This window comes from Alnus glutinosa, chromosome 3 (assembly GCF_958979055.1).
Source record: "Alnus glutinosa chromosome 3, dhAlnGlut1.1, whole genome shotgun sequence".
NCBI lineage: Eukaryota > Viridiplantae > Streptophyta > Magnoliopsida > Fagales > Betulaceae > Alnus > Alnus glutinosa.
This window is the reverse complement of record NC_084888.1, coordinates 2,577,013-2,593,434: the sequence shown is the minus strand read 5'-3', so window position 1 is coordinate 2,593,434 and position 16,422 is coordinate 2,577,013. Positions and strand designations below refer to the sequence as shown.

General features: G+C 36.4%; 3 protein-coding genes across 5 annotated transcripts; 2 read left to right on the top strand and 1 right to left on the bottom strand.

Moving 5' to 3' along the window:
- Positions 1–404: 404 nt before the first annotated feature.
- Positions 405–3,710, bottom strand: LOC133864137 (uncharacterized). Of its 2 annotated transcripts, XM_062300371.1 has the most exons (4): positions 2,696–3,710; positions 2,584–2,602; positions 1,444–1,564; positions 405–1,180 (listed from the first exon to the last, which is right to left on the bottom strand). In XM_062300371.1, the coding sequence occupies exons 1-4, from the start codon at positions 3,337–3,339 to the stop codon at positions 663–665; spliced, it is 1,302 nt and encodes a 433-aa protein (XP_062156355.1). In that variant the 5' UTR covers positions 3,340–3,710; the 3' UTR covers positions 405–662. The 2 variants fall into 2 exon arrangements, with proteins under 2 accessions (XP_062156355.1, XP_062156356.1); XM_062300372.1 differs by lacking the exon at positions 2,584–2,602 and having other exon boundaries at positions 2,695–3,703.
- Positions 3,711–5,946: 2,236 nt separating this feature from the next.
- LOC133862365 (flap endonuclease GEN-like 1) lies at positions 5,947–10,597 on the top strand. Of its 2 annotated transcripts, XM_062298150.1 has the most exons (8): positions 5,948–6,319; positions 6,686–6,862; positions 7,650–7,820; positions 8,279–8,460; positions 8,607–8,853; positions 9,021–9,156; positions 9,379–9,851; positions 10,208–10,597. In XM_062298150.1, exons 1-8 carry the CDS (start codon positions 6,125–6,127, stop codon positions 10,448–10,450), a joined length of 1,824 nt encoding a protein of 607 aa, XP_062154134.1. In that variant the 5' UTR covers positions 5,948–6,124; the 3' UTR covers positions 10,451–10,597. The 2 variants fall into 2 exon arrangements, with proteins under 2 accessions (XP_062154135.1, XP_062154134.1); XM_062298151.1 differs by lacking the exon at positions 6,686–6,862 and having other exon boundaries at positions 5,947–6,319.
- A 2,190-nt stretch (positions 10,598–12,787) lies between these two features.
- Positions 12,788–14,897, top strand: LOC133862609 (two-component response regulator ARR14-like). Its single transcript, XM_062298449.1, has 5 exons — positions 12,788–12,929; positions 13,225–13,377; positions 13,479–13,874; positions 13,975–14,051; positions 14,313–14,897. The coding sequence occupies exons 1-5, from the start codon at positions 12,788–12,790 to the stop codon at positions 14,895–14,897; spliced, it is 1,353 nt and encodes a 450-aa protein (XP_062154433.1).
- Positions 14,898–16,422: the final 1,525 nt, after the last annotated feature.

Genomic DNA, 16,422 nt, shown 5'->3' with positions numbered 1-16,422 from the left:
TATTTAGACTTACAAACTCTTATTAAAACACTTATTGGGGTGGAGGTGGAGGGTAGATCGCAAGAGTTTATCAAAACACCAAATGGGATGGAAGGTGGGTTGCAGGAGTCCCTAGCGACCCATAGTCCAATATGGGAGGAGGTGGACGTTGGGGTAGGGGTCCCTTGCGACCCACTCCAGCACAGAAAATGGTGTTTTGATATACATTAAAACTATAGGGACTGTTTTTGGATTTAATCTTAATTTTTGAATACCTGCTTCTCTTTTTGGTTTTCTAATTATTAATTGTTATTTGTTATAGGACCAACCATAAGCACAATGCTTATTGTACATAGTTCATTTTGAAACTAAAAGGTCCATCTATTGTTCTATACTACCATAAAAAGAGGGCAGGATTTAACCCATTTTCACAATTACAGTCATATTAAGCATTTTGCTGGTCATTTAAAACATGTCTAAAAGAGCTGCCCTTCCTTATTTTTTCACAAATGTCTAGCATCAGAGACCCTACAAAAATGTGCATGAGTTATGCCTCACAAGAGTTTCTTCTCCCAATCCTCCCATGCCAAAATTCAAATGCCCTAAAAGACAAAGCTAGAACTCGATCCTCTCAGAGAGAAACTATTTTATAGTCTAGATTAATTTCACAGCATTTAACGGCGTCAGAAGAAATCAGCTAGAACCTCGTCCACCAAGCACCCTAAAATCCGAGTCTCAATTTCCAAAGCTATCTCCTGTTGCTCCTCCTCAAAGCTGCTCCACCTCTCTCTCCTATCCATTTCACTAACATAAGCCTCCCTCTTATGCTCTACCCCCCATTCATGTAACCCATTATGTTCCCCCTTCATCCATGCTTTTGCCATGCTTACCATCTGGCAATTGAACTCATCATCATCATCATCATGGCATCTCTTGCTACTCAATTCATCACTAAAGAAATCAAACAATAGTTTTTCCGCCTTGGCCTTGCCAATATCTACTGAACTCGTTGCTTTGATAGGATTCAACAGCTCCCTCACTTTCTTTTCAATCTCATTTTCTTCTTCTTCTTCTTCTTCTTCTTCTTCCTCATATTCTTCTTCAAATCTAGTATTTTCTTCCATTGACATCCATTCCTCCAGGTCGAAAGGCTCCAGATTCTCAAACCGCTGGATCTTTTGCATAAGATTTTGTCTTGCCCCTGTTAGAAAATCATGGATTCTTAGCATTCTATTCTCATATATAACCTATACATGATGTATACATGATGCAATGCCAAGGATTTGTGTTTGCATCCCTCCACATATATAGGAGAGAAACCCACAAGCATACACACAAATTTAAGGAAAGCATCATAATTCCCAGAACGTACATAGCTTTTGCTTTGATATATATCATGTTGAGTATTTATAATTATTTTAAAATTTAATTATTTAATTAATATTTTAATAAGATGGAACATACTTTGAATGGTGGCAAGGCTTCGGGTAAAAGAAGAGAATGGCTCCACGTTCTCTCCAACATGAAAATCAAGCACTGAAACTGGGCTTTGCTGTTCTTTCTCATCGCACGTTGTTGTCTTCACCTGTTAGAGTTTTATTAGGCCAATCCAAATCAGCACAATTTAAAACCGCTAATCTGCTACAACAGCATAGAAAAATTAAAGAATAATAATTTCTGTTCAAAGAATTATGAAATATTTTCCCACATTTGTTTTTCAAATTTCTATGTTGATCATCATTTTATTTTTTCTACTTATAAATCTAAAAAAAATCACTTCAAATAGAAATAGACAACCAAAAAAAGTTATGGCCTATTAATATATAGTTCTAAAATTATCCTAAAACATATTGTGATCGAGTAGAAACTTTTTTGATAACATGATTAGATAAAATGGAAACGATTAATTTCATAATTCAAATTAGAGTTTATATATAGATTTAACAGTATATACGTTGTTGCATGGTGAATATTTTACTACATTATTTAAAAGTTTTAAATGACATAACACAATGTATACTATTAAGTGTAAGAAAACAAATATTTTTATATTTTTTAAGGGTTTTTTCTTTTCAATTTTGGATTATATAAAACATGATGGATTTCCTGCTATTTGAGCTCCGACAAGTTGCATGTGCAAGTGGAAACAATATTATTAAACTAATTAGTATCCAATAATACTGAAGGTAAAGGGTCTAATTTTTAACGATCTATAATATGTTTGCTAATTGGTTTAATTTGGAGTATTTTTTTAGAAAATATTTTAATGTAACATAAAGACAAAAATTTATTTTTTTAATTTTAAAAAATATTTTATGTTTTGAGTTAATTATTAATATATTTATTTTAAGAACAGAAAACAAAAACATACAAATAAACATAGCCTATAAACAACTTAATTCCTCTCATTCCTAGTAACTTCTCTTTTGTATAATTTAATATAAACAAGCTTTGTCAATCTGTCACAAAATATGTGCCACGAGGGATCCCATATTTTATTATTATAATATATATATTATATATGTGATTAAAAAAAGTATTCAGAAAAAAATAATAAAAGAAAGAGGAAAAGACATGGGAAACCCAAAGTCAACCGAATCTTACCGGAAGAAAGACAAAGACCAGCACATAAAATAAAAGTAAATCATCCAAGGACCCTCACGAGCGGACACAAACAATATATATATAGATACGACGCAGTAAATAATTGCTCACCTCGGGGCCCACTGCAGCGTAAACCTTTGCCCCTGTTGTCGCCTCCACGTAATCCCTGCCGACACGTGGTAAATGTGTTTTACCAACATGAACCTCGGTTTCACCGCACTCCTGAGAATTACTGCCCCAGGACGGTAAATACTCCGAGGTGAAGTCACTTTCGCACCAACTTGAGCCATTGCTGCTACAAGTGGTAGGGGTGGAACCCGTGGTCGTGGTGCAGTGATGAGGGGAAGAAGCGATATCCAAGGACCGAGATTTCTCCTCCAGCAAGTCCCGGAACGATGCCCACCGCACGATGTCTTTGACTCTGACCGTAATTTTGATTTCACGTGGCTTGCTTGGGCGCCGGTTCTTTTTTGACAGTCTCCGAGACAGGCTTCTTGGGAAAATAGACTGGGATTTGATGGTACTGGTGAAGGGAAGTTTCTTGACGGCGTTAATCACGGCTTGGAAGGCTGAAAATCTGGTTGATGCAGCTTTTGAATTCAAATCTCTAGGAAATGATTTGAACCCAGTTGAGGAGCACGAATCTGGATTGTCATTGAGGAAGTCTTTTAGCTTTCTAGGCCTGTGCTGATCAGTTGGAAAATGATTTCTTTGCTTCAAGTTTGTCTTTGGGTACAAAATGCTCGTTGAAGCCATGGTTAGTTTGAAGGGAAAACAAGGCAATAGATTTGGCTAAGAAAATTCAGAACAAAAAGCTGGGCTGGCCATGAAAGTGTGAGAGGTTTGAGAAAGAGTAGTGATAGTGAGAGTGACCAGTGAGAGATGTGAATTTATAGAGGGTGAAGAAGCTAAAGAAGAAAGGGAGAGGTAGGTTCCAGGGGGAGATCTCCAGGTAGAGAGCTGCTAGCCATGAAAATATAATATGAGGAAGAAGACAAAGGAACGTAGAAGCGTGGATGCTTCTGGTTTATGGCTCGAAAATAGGAAGAGTAGGATTTGGAGATCGATTATCTTAATTTCTGCAGGTCCATGGACTTAATTTGTCACTTGAGAAGCATGTCGTCAGGGGAAAATGGGTTGACTCCTCAGAACTTAACTGTCATCGATCTGTGTCTGCTCACATGCATTTAATTTACTTGAGGGCTGGTTTTTGTGATCCATAATATTGCTTCCTTTTAGGGTGCGTTCTCTCTCTCTGAACATGCACACACCTTTTGTGGAAAGTAATAAATGTAACCATTGCATTATTACCACGTACAACTGCAAATTAACAAGAGCAAAAAAAGTCATTCAATTCCTATATTTAGATGGTACACTCTTATATGGATCGAATCTCCTGCGAGATAAGAAAACGACCGCCAAAATAATGCCGGTTGAGGGTGGGCATAAAGCCGTATGTGGTTAAGTACGTTATTAGAGCATTGATCGAGAGAGATTTTAGGAGAAATAGACTTATTTCATTTGGGTATGGTAACCCTCCTTAATTTAATATTAGACTATTTGTTTATTTGTCATATGGCATGGGCTTGTGAATATGTGATTGCGGAGGCCGTCAGGCTTTTTAGTGTTTTTAGTGAGTAAGCCTTTATGTTAATTTGACCCAAAGTTCTGAACTTATATAAGCACCTTAGGCTTATTTATGGTATCATTAATTTTGATGGAATAAATAGGTCAAGGTTGGACAAAGATCGAATGCAATAAAACTACAAAACAGACAAGTCATTGCACCTATAAAAATCGGTCTAAGTTGTTCAGGCCAGATCGATGAAAGTATTATCACTTTAAAATTTTAAATAGCATGTTGGACTGTTTCTGTTGCTTTATAATTGCATCTATGATTTATTAGATAAAGTTGAAAGAATTATTAATAAAACTTTTTTGTTTTAAAAAAAACTAAGCGTATTATCTTATAATTATAAAAGATAACAACACAAAATAAAAGAAAAAACTAGTCTAATAATATTTTAAATTCTAAATAGATTATGAAAAGTATCATGAGATAATCTTTTATATATGGGTAATCAAACTAATTATGCTTCTATTTATTTTGTCTAATAAATTTGAATCATAATTAATTCGATCAATCTACTAAAAAACAATGAAATTCTTTTGTCCATGGCCAGTAGACAAGTTTTTTTTTTTTTTTTTTTTTTTAACTATGACCTTCGAATTTTTATGCATATTATATTGAAAATTTTAGAAAATACTCACGTTTTACTCATTTTTCACTCTTATTAACCCCGCCAAAAAAAGAAAAATATTATAGATACATATGATATTGCATGGGGTCCTTCCCTCTTTAACATTTTGTGCTTTTTACATTAATGGGGTCCGGCCGGCCGTTTGGATGCTGGTGTAGGTTTACAAGCTTGCAATGAATCAGACAGGTCGAGTACAAGAACTCACAAGATCTTCCCCCATTTTTCGGTTTGTCCACTATCTCCTTTGCCAGGTCATTGAGGGCTTTGCACGTGGCCATTTCTGTTTTTCTTGCGACAAGAGTGCAGTACTTAGTTGCTATTTTCAGACACACGTAGACCCCACTGCTACAAGGGATCCGATGTTGTGATGTTAGAGTAGCATTTTGAGTCCATGGAAAATGATCGTCGGGGGACGAAAAACCGTCCCCAACTCTCCCACCCGGTATTTATTATAAACAAAGACTTTTTTTTATCAAAAGGGGGGCAAGGGGACGGTAACCCGTCCCCTGCCAATCAGCCCTCTTTTTCCATACAGTCGAGCCAATGTGACGGAGTTCTTACAAAACAAGAGAGGAATCGTTAGAAAATCGCCGATCTTTGATGAACGAGAACATTCCGACAACCGAGTTAGTAAAGGCTCGATTTTTTAGAGAAAAACTGAATATAAAGGGTAATGTAAAGGAAATTATCTCTCTAGGAAAGGAAGGACCTTCTTCTCTCCCTACATAGTCCGGTTGGTTCCACTATTGTTCTCTAGGGTGTTAAGGACTCTTGCTAACAATTTGTTATTAACGTCGAGATTTCCTTGCGAGAATATCGTGGGTGATCGCATGGAGTGAGCTGGAAATTAAAAAAATCGACTGCGAAGCGTTTCACTTGAGCAAAGGTATACTCAGGTCCGAGGCTGTTGGGCTGGGCCGTCGGATTTGGTTTTCGACTTGCTAGTCTAGGCATAGGCTTTCTAATTTGAACCAATTTTTAAAAACCAAAATGGGCTTTAATTACATGGGCAGGGCTCAAGAGATAAAAGAATAGGCATCATTTGGACCTAAAAGGATAGCCCAGAAACCACATTTTGCCCATTCAATCACATAACGGCACCAAATGTCTGTCCGACTGTCTGCTTCTCTCTTCGTCTTCTTCTTCTTCTTCTTTTATCCAAAACGATGAAAGCTATGCTGAACCTACTGCCTGTACTATCGCAATCATAGTCCGTACATCCCGAAACCCACCCTTTTGCCTACATTTTCTTAGGACCCAGTTCATTATTTCGAAAAGTAATGGGGGTGGGAGGGCATTTCTGGGACATGCTTAAACCCTATGCCCGACCCGAAGGCTCCGATTTCCTGAGGAACAAATGGGTCGCCGTGGACCTCTCCATCTGGATCGTCCAGCACGAGACCGCTATCAAGACCCATGTCAGAAACCCACACCTCAGGCTCACTTTCTTCCGTACTATCAACCTCTTCTCCAAGGTGCTCTTGAATTTCTATTTTCTTTCGACTGTGTTTTTCTTGCTTGGCTGCCAAGAAAGTTAAAAATTTTGGGCTTCGTGGTGCACGGTGTGTTTAGTATGGCCTTTTACGGAGACCCTTTTGTTTTTTTGTTTAAATACTTTCTGTTTGTTTTGAAAGACTTATCTAGGCCGAGTTAAGTGTTTGTGTTCTTTTTGGGCGTAAATTGTTTTAAATTATTTAAATTTTCTATTTGGCTGCGTTTAAAAAGAAAAATGTGAAAGAAAAATTTGGGTTTTTATCTAGTATCTGTTGTGGTGTTTTGAGGTTGCGAATCATAGTCTTTGATATTTTTTTTTTGAACAATGGCAATCGAGATTTTTGCAGTTTGGAGCTTTTCCAGTCTTTGTCGTTGATGGAACTCCATCGCCGCTGAAATCGCAGGCAAGAATTGCGAGATTCTGTCGCGCTTCTGGCATTGATTTGTCAGACTTGCCGGTGGCCGAAGAGGGTGTTTCGGTTGAGAGGAACAGTGCCTTTTCAAAATGTGTCCTAGAGTGTGTGGTGGGTTGTTTCGTTTATCGTAGTTACTATTGTCAGCTTATAAATGCGGTTGTAATTCTGGTTTTTCCTTTGATGTGCTTCAATCTGTATAGTTTTGGTGATGATTCTCCTTTTGATTGTTGAGGAACCTAGAAAACTGAATGAAGTTGCAACAGTTAAAAAATTTAGTTTGTTTTTATGTGTATATTTTAATGTCTAGAAGAAAGTCTGTGTGAACTAGGGAAGAAGACCTTTATGTATCTTAAAACAAACCCTCTATGGTTGTACTGTTACAAACTAAAAATCAGTAAAATACCTTATGATCAGAGGTTTGAAGGGTATTCTATGAGATTGAGGTTAAGTCACGGTACTTTTGATACAGAAACAGAAGGATGTTAAAAGTTTTCAGATAAGTTTAAAGCACATGTCACGTTTGTTTTCCTTCTTTTTCTTTGTGTGTGCGCTTTGGGTGGCATTATTTGCAAATTTTGCTATAGTTATTGCAGGGTTACTCTGTAAAGAAATTTGGTGATTTTGTTAGTAACCTAGCACACTTTCTCCCTGTCATTTAGTTGCGTACTGGGCAAACCAGCTTTCATATTTGTATTGCTTTATGTGTGTCTTCATGTGAATCATAGTGTAAGATCAGTTTAGCTCTTCTTGGAATTTTCATTTTATTGTAAATCTAGTATGGAGATCTCTTTCTACGACATGCCGAATGGTTGTTGGTTATATAGCTTTCATATTTGATTTGTTAGTGATGCTTTTGGAATCTTTATCCAGTTATTAACTAGTCGTGGCTTTATAGGAACTGCTGGAGCTATTTGGGGTGCCTGTATTGAAAGCAAAGGGAGAGGCCGAAGCACTGTGTGCACAGTTAAACAATGAAGGTTATGTAGATGCTTGCATCACAGCCGACAGTGATGCATTCCTTTTTGGGGCTAAATGTGTCATAAAATGCATTCGGCCCAATTCCAAAGTAAGTACAAGTGCTATAGGAGGTTTATTTGTGCCAATTGAGCATTAGGTTTCATTTTGAAGTGCCTTCCAATCAAGTACTTTTTAATGTGGTAGTTACATCTATGTGCTAATTGTAGTTCATGGATTTCTTTTTGCTTCTATCTATTTGTTTTGTTTTATTTTTAAATTTTTTCAAAATTATGGATACCGAGGAAAAAGGTAGAGACATTATGTTTGAAATGTTGTTTGGGTGATAGTTGTTTTTGAAAAAAATAGAGAAGAAAAGAGAAGAGTTGAGTTGGGTTTGGATCCCAAACATCCCCGTAATCTTTTAACTCTTTAAGTTTTGCAGTATTGTTTTTGTTACTTAGAGAGATTTGACATTGCATTTCCATTCTTTCTTTCCAAATTTTTGAAGCCAGTTGTTTTTTGCCATAGCGTCCTTTTTGGCGAGCATGAGAATCTCATTCTTTGCAGGAACCATTTGAATGCTACCATATGTCAGATATTGAAGCTGGTCTTGGATTGAAGAGGAAACACTTGATAGCCATCTCTCTTTTGGTTGGAAATGACCATAATTTAAGTGGAGTGCAAGGTATTGGGCTTGATACAGCTCTTCGTCTTGTCCAAGCTTTTAACGAGGATGATATATTGAATAGGTGTGCTTCTAACTGTTTTGATATGTCAGTTTGTTTTATTTTTATTTTTATTTTCTGTCGTTAAAAATTCAAGAACGAATATGTTGTGATGATGTTATGTTTAGTTGGGATTGATACCTTATAATGGAAGGTGTTATTTCTTGCAGGTTACGTGAAATAGGCAATGGAGAAACTCCATTGTTTCAAGGTGGTATCAAACCTTTAGATGATTGTGTACCCAGTTCGAGTGAAAGCTCACCTAGGATAAGATGTTCTCATTGTTCTTTCTGCGGACATCCTGGCAGCAAGAGAGCTCATTTTAAGCTTTCATGTGAATACTGCGGTACCAGTAAAAGTGAGGGTTGTATGAAAAAGCCAGAGGGGTTTAAATGTGATTGTGCCTCCTGTGATATGGTATGTCCTTATTGATTTCCATTTGTTTATTAGTCTTTTTGCAATTGTCATAGCAACATTTTGGGATAACTTCTGTTATACTTAAAAGTCCAAGAGTTTCTCTATTGTTCGTGTGCAATTTGAGTTTTGTTTCTTATTAAAAGCATTTGATGGTGCATGAGTGTCAGGTACAGAGAGAAAAGGAACAGAAGAAGCAAGAAAATTGGAGAACAAAAGTTTGCAACAAGATTGCACTGGAGTCAAATTTCCCCAATGAGAAGATTATTGAAATGTATTTGTGCAACAACCATGGTTATTTTACTGGTACGTTGGTTTGGATTGATGAGTCTTTGCTAGCAAGAATTAATTGGATATTTATCAGAAAATTAGTGTTATGATACTGACATGAACTTCCTGGAAGGCATGGACTGAATGTGATTTAGGATACTGAAATAATGCGTGAATTATGTCTCGTTGATGTGCTTTTCTTCTTTTTGTATACTATTTTGGATTATAACTGAGATTCTTGACTTTTTTTTTGTACAGCTAAAGATGGCCCTTGCATATCTTGGGGAAGCCCAGAAACAGAAATGCTGGTTGATTTCTTAGCTTTTCATCAGCTCTGGGAGCCATCTTACAGCAGGCAGATGATGCTTCCTATGTTATCCACCATTTTCTTAAGAGAAATGGCTATAAATCCAGTAAAAACTTTGTTATATGGGCAGTATGAGTTTGACTCTGTACTGCGTGTGAAGATAAGATTTGGACATCAATTCTATGTTGTCAAGTGGAAAAAAGCTGTGACTGCCCTGGACAGTGCTATGGATGCAATCCCTTCTGAGAAGTCTGATACGCAACAAGATGCTATAGAATTAGATGAATCTCTCGATTTATTGGAAGAGCCCGATGGCCCCAAGGTTCATTTTGATGAGGGCTGCTGCTACCTGTTGACAGATGAAAATATGGACCTTGTTCGGGCTGCTTTTCCAGAAAAGGTTGACCGATTTTTGCATGAAAAGGTATGATATTTTCGTATTATATCATGGCCATTTCATCTCCCTTTTTAACCCCCTTATTATTTGGAGTTTTTCTTAGTTATGATTGTAACATAGATATTGTAAAATGAAGCCATTAAAGTGAAGAAGTCTAGTTAAAATGTTGGATTTGATTTTCTGGAATATGTTATCTAGTGGCTTATTCTAGCTAGGAGGTGTAACAAGATGTAATGAAAATTGAGGCCCAAGAAGGATGGAGATGACCATTCCATAATATTTGTTTGATTGTGAAAGGTGGAAAAAAGAAAAAGTGTGATTATATTGATGCATGTGCAAGAAGTTGGTGATAGTTATTTTGTGTAATGAAGGAAATTTTGCAGGAACTTAAAGAATCAAAACGAAGAAAGAGTTCAAGCTTAAGATCTGAAGGGACCAATGAAAAGTCAGAATCAAAAAGATCAAGCAGTGTCCAGCGAAATATTACTGAATTCTACCGTTCAACCAAAGTACAAATTCAGGTAAATCCAGGAGAAGATCAGGGTGCTGGGACCTTGGAAGAGAAGAGGAAAGCATCAAGTCCAAATCTCTCCAAGTCTGTGAGGCGTCGCCTTTTGTTTGACTAGGACATTTTAAGCTTTTGGATCCTTCTCTGTAGTAGATATCGTGAATTAATATATAAAATTTGAGATGTGCTGTACATCATTTTCTGGTCCTTCTATTCTTCTTTGCTGATGTGGCATTATCAGGATACCTTTAGATCAATCATAATTTTTTTTTAAAAAAAAAATCAATGGTGAATTGATAATACCACGTTAGCAAAGAATGAAGAAAGAAGGACAAGAGAATACATAGTAGCATTTCTCATAAATTTTAGGCCGGGATATATTTTTGGAATTAAGGTGATACTTTTTGTAACTATGGATCCCAACTTTTTCCTCTCTTTCTAGTTGTGTAAAGCAATTTTGTTTTCTTTTTTCCTTTGTAAATTGTTATCCTTCTCAACTTTCAATAGCACACCTATGATTGAATCAATTGTGTGAAGTACTCCAGCTTGCGCAAATCCTTGTTGGCAGGGATTGGCTTTGGATGAAACAAACCTAATATCAATTCAATACAAAATTAGCGAGTTAAGGTTAAGAGTTTTGACTCGTTTAATTAAACAGATCGGGTTAAAGTTGACTTATATAATCTTATACTCATAATTCGATACAATCCGACACACTAGCACGAATCCTTATGGACCTTATCCTAAGGACAATTGTGTAATCCAAAATTGTGCTTTGGGTCCGAACTGCCCAACTGAATCCAACTCAATTATAATCAAATCAAATCAAATGCTAGCTTGGACCCAACCTTCAGCTTCTGACTTCAAATCAAACATGGTTTTACAGAAGAATAATATTTGATTCTGCATTTAGTATTGATGCCACTGCACCTCCACACCAAGCAAAGCCAGCTATATTGTGATTCTCGAAGACACTATAGCTGCTTGATTCTATGCATGAAAGGTGGCGTGCCTTGACAACACTTGGCACTGAGCAATGACATTTCAGGTGACATTCTATAAATTATTTCTTTAGTTTGAGGAACACCGTTAATCACATTATCTGTCTTCTACTTTGGTAAGTACATCTATCTCTCAGTATCTGTGAACTATTTTTTTTTTTTTGTTTCCTGCTTGTTTGTGCCCAGTAAATAATATTTTATGCAATATTGGGAAATCAAGTACCAAAATAAAAGTCCTTAGAGATTCATCAATTAAGGAGGATTTAGCAGTAAGGTTTAATCTATGCATGTTTTTTCTAATATAACCATTTTTATCAGTTTCAGGATTTAATTAATTTATAAAAGAGTTTGAACTCAGATACAAGCATGTATTCATCTATTACAGTATCTGTTTGTGTTAGAGCCTTATCAATCACAGTTTATGTAATAGAAATTGGGAAATCAGATGTCAAGATTTTATACACGCCTTTGAGATGGATTAATCACCAGGAAATATCGAAGTAGTTCTGATGATCCAATAATATCATTACTTCAAATCAGAGTTCTTAATTTCATTTTTCACTGTTATGACCTCATCTATGACAGTCTATTGGTTACAAAGTTTTTTCCCCTAATTTCAGGATTAATTAGTAAAGGAGATGTAAGTTAGTCTTTCTGTAATTCAAATATTGAGATAAAAATTTAATTACTTAGGAGAAAAATTTCCCCAGTTATTCTATAACAGAAATATTTAAAACAAAATGTTAATCACATTGGAAGCAGAATTTTCCTTCTAAATTTCAGTGTGGAGGTACATGCAATATCAGGAAATGTAGCTCTTTTGATTCATCTATCCCATCTTTATCATACCTATCTGTTGTTGATTAACTACTGTTGAACAAGTTAAGGTTTTGCCATTATAAAACTAAATGAAACAAATCTTTTAAAGTAAGGAATCTTTATTATTAAGGTATTAAAATAAATGTCGTTATATGTGCAAAATTTTACAATCTTCTTAACATGGAAGCTAATTAAGAACTTGACTCCCTCGTTATATGTAGCAGCAGCTTTCATTAGGATAAATGACATGCTAAATATTCTTTCTACCTTAGAGGACATTGCTTTTGAGAAGGCCTCCACAATCTTCAAAAGAGTTGAAAAACTATGGGTGCTCAAATCACTCACCAACTATTTTACTTTGTTTCTTTGCAGCATAAGAACTTTTTCTTGACTAATGCTTCTAGGTTTTAATTGCAGCTGCTGGCCAATATAACTACCATGCAATAGCACTAGGAAAGTTTTCTTCCATTGTTAACCAAACTGCAAAAACAAACAAGTTCAAAATAAACTTCCAGTTTGTAAGTTAGAATAGTATGTATCAAGTATATACTATATAAGCATCTTAAAGTTTAAGAATCTCTCTCTTTCTGCTCTAAACATTGTGGTTCTCAAATCAAAGATATCTTCCCTATAGCATGAACAGTGAGAAGGCCATCTCAATTGAGTCTATGATAAATGTCTGTCCATTGCCTGAAGCTGTCAGCATTTTGGTTGTGGACAGCGATTCTACGTGTCTTACAATCATATCGAAAATGCTCTATAAATTCGGTTATAAAGGTAATCAGTAGAGATTATTATAGGAAGAAACAATTCTTTCTTTTGTCATTATTTTATATGTTTATGGATTTTTCATTATTTTTTTGCAACCTTGATCACAATTGTTTCTTTTCTTTTTCATAAGTAGATATATTTCATTTTAGTAATATTAATTTTTGGATGTTCCATGACTCTCTCTCTCTCACACTTCCTTTCCTCTGTCTTACTTTGCAACCCAATAAGCATATCAGACTTTAGTAGTATCTGAAACTTACGTCTCATTTAGAGTGATTTTTCCTCATCGTTTCACCACCAGTTTTGACTGCTAAACGAGCCACTGCTGCATTGTCGATTGTACGGGAGAAAGAAGATGACCTTCACCTTGTTCTGGCAGAGGCTCATTTGCCTGACATGGATAAATATGAGTTCCTAGAGAGAATGGGAGAAACGTCCAACTTACCAGTTGTTCGTATGTATCACTCCTGATCCAGCTTTTGATCTCATTTTATTTTACTTTTAATGGGATGCTTTCTTTTCTCTGACAGCATTAGTCTTTTATTCCTATTGTAGTTATGTCGGCTGATGATAATGAGAATGGCATGTTAGGCAGCCTGTTCAAGGGTGCTATGTTCTATCTTGTGAAACCAGTTACCTTGAACAATGTTAAAAACCTATGGCAGTTTGCATCCATGAAGAGTAGAGAGGAAACAGTAGCCACTGATGGAGAAAGCAGTGTTCAGGGGGAATCATCTGAGGAGAATGCATCATCTTATATAGGGATTCAATCATTTGAGAACAAAAGGAAGCAGAGTCACAGAAAGGCGAAAAGAAAAGTGCTGGAAGCAATGGAGAAAGACAAGGAGGAAGACAATGATGATTCAACAGTCTTAAAGAAGCCAAAGCTAATTTGGACAAATGATCTACATAACAGATTCCTGCAAGCTATCAGAGTATTAGGCATTGACAGTAAGCATTTCTTGATTGTAGTTCCTTGGTTGAAATTTACCCTACTTGGTTCTGTCTCTACTCTTGATAATTATGGAAGTTGATTTCGGTCTTGATTTAGGAGCTCATCCAAAGAAGATACTTCAGCATATGAATGTCCAGGGACTACAAAAGGAAAATATTTCAAGCCATTTACAGGTTTGTACTCTATATCAAAGTGAAATATTATGAAAATTTTGTTTTTGATGTGTCTGCAGCTCAATCATTTTAGTACATCAAACAAAGTCCTAAATTGATGAGGAATTCATGTTTTTCCTTGTGACTTCTGCTGTATCATTTTAGAGAGATACAAGAAGTTGTCTAATATATACAATTTTTCCTTACATGTCGGGATCTGCTTATGGCACAATGGTGTGAGTACTGACCCAAAAGAACTTATCATAAATGTTACTGTTGCAGAAATATCGTCTCTCCTTGAAACGGGAACAAGATGCAACCCAAAAGACCATGACTAGAGATTCTACTGGATCAAGTATGGCATCAAACCAGCAAGCACCATTCAATTTAGAAGGACTTCTTCAATTTTCAAATCAGCAATCCGCAGTGACATCATATCAACCAGACTCAAGTTGTAGTGACATATCAAATCCTTTGTATGGGCAACTCATCCCACCAAGCAATCAGCTAGATTCTACTTATCCAAATTCTGGCCATGTTGGAATTTGGATCACTAGCAATGACTTGGCAGGCTTTGGCCAGACGGGAAATTCTAATGGTGAAGAAATCCTCAGAGGGTACACAGATCCCTTCAGTGTGGATAGTATTGGCTTTGGAAATGCTACACATTGCCTGACATTGCCGAGCGATTCCTTGCAGCAACAATTTCTGCAGCCACAGCTACTTCCTCCACCACCACGACCACCACAGGAGCCAGAAGAACATGATATTTTTGGGGTCGAAAGAGGAGAAATATACGAATTGTTTGACACTGCAAAAGACCTTACTAGTCTGTTCCATGATGAGGAATTTAATGATCTCTGGTAATTAAGTTTGAAGGTTTCAGTTTGCAGTTAGTGGTTTGGAGGAAGTAAGTTTATTTGATGTTGATGTACTTGCTTGCATTTACAATGAAAAATTGATTGAAGGATATGTATGAAAAAATCAATGGAACGAAGAAAATGAAGAAGAAAACCTTTAGGAGGAAAATAAGTTTTTGATTGTTGCAGACCGATTGTCCCAGGTGTAGAATTGCAGAAGTAGGAGTGTAAATACGGAGCTAGGTACCCTGGTTAACCGGGAGTTACCCAGTTACCTTGGTGAAATCGGTTATTTGGATCGGGTAGTGAATTTTTTTAAAAAAATTTAATGAGTAATTTGCACTGGATTATTCCATGTTATGATGACGGAGGACTACAATAAGTGCAGGTAAGGTATGCAAAGGTTGTGCTGTATAATTTGCAAGCAGACGCCTTGAGAATTAATACACCATATTTTCATAAGCAATCTTCTCACTCTCCTTGGGCTTGTTTGGCAAGGGAGAGAAAATTCTCCCTCCCTCTCTTTAGGGTGGGCGTCGGTTCGGTAGGCAGTTAAGTCGGTTAATTCGGTCGGTTAATCGACTTTTGTCGGAATGTAGTCGGTGAATTTATTTCGGTTAAGCGGTTAATAGGCGGTCGGTTAAGTCGGTTAACATTCGGTTAAAATGGGTAATTAAACGACGTCGGTTATGTCGATTCGGTTAATCGGTCGAAATAGAATTCGGTTCGGTTACCGCTTAAAAGGCGGTTCGGTTCGGCTGTCGCTTAAAAGGCGGTTCGGTTCGATTCAGCTGCCGATCCGACTTTCGGAATAAAATTTTATACCGACTACCGAACCGAAATTAGTCGGTTAAAGTCAGTAGGCGGTCAATGGCGGTTTGGTTCGGTAAGCGGTCGGTAGGCGGTAGGCGGATAATTTGCCCACCCCTACCTCTCTTCACTTTTTTAAAAAACAGTCAACTTCAAAATATTATAACTTTATATCACATCAATAATTTTTTTATTACTAATTAAATAAAAAAATTCACCATACTACCAAATTTTTTTTTTCTCACTTTTTCATTCAAATTCTTTTTACTTTATATTACATTTATCACTTCTTACTATTACCGCCAACTCACACTTCCTTATCAAACAAGGCCATTGTATCTTGTATGATTGAGTCAAATAAATTACGAACAATTAGCATAAAATATGTACTAATATTTAATGGTCCTCATAGATGTCAAACAATGGGTGTATAGAAATTCAACCAGACATAAAATAAAGAGTTAGAACAAAATCTAACTAGTGTTTGTCAATAATTCATGATGATGCCTCGAGTCCCAGAACCTACAACAGGAAGGTTAATACAATATTCATGATCAAGCATCTATATAAAAATATTCATGATCAAGCATTATATATTTCATGCAATTCCTTGTGCACCAGGAACAGCAGATTGTCCATCCGACAAAACATAGGGGTTTGAGATAACCGGTGAAAATTGCCCAAGTATAGCCACCGGCTCCAACTGCTCGGAATGTCTAGAA

Excerpts from the sequence above, each read along its gene's own strand:
- LOC133864137 (XM_062300371.1), bottom strand. The coding sequence starts at position 3,339 with ATGGCTTCAACGAGCATTTTGTACCCAAAGACAAACTTGAAGCAAAGA. Across the intron at positions 1,181-1,443 it reads AAGCCTTGCCACCATTCAAA|GGGCAAGACAAAATCTTATG; the intron begins GTATGTTCCATC and ends ATTTTCTAACAG.
- LOC133862365 (XM_062298150.1), top strand. The coding sequence starts at position 6,125 with ATGGGGGTGGGAGGGCATTTCTGGGACATGCTTAAACCCTATGCCCGA. Across the intron at positions 8,461-8,606 it reads GAGGATGATATATTGAATAG|GTTACGTGAAATAGGCAATG; the intron begins GTGTGCTTCTAA and ends TATTTCTTGCAG. Across the intron at positions 8,854-9,020 it reads ATTGTGCCTCCTGTGATATG|GTACAGAGAGAAAAGGAACA; the intron begins GTATGTCCTTAT and ends CATGAGTGTCAG.
- LOC133862609 (XM_062298449.1), top strand. The coding sequence starts at position 12,788 with ATGAACAGTGAGAAGGCCATCTCAATTGAGTCTATGATAAATGTCTGT. Across the intron at positions 12,930-13,224 it reads CTATAAATTCGGTTATAAAG|TTTTGACTGCTAAACGAGCC; the intron begins GTAATCAGTAGA and ends TTTCACCACCAG. Across the intron at positions 14,052-14,312 it reads ATATTTCAAGCCATTTACAG|AAATATCGTCTCTCCTTGAA; the intron begins GTTTGTACTCTA and ends TTACTGTTGCAG.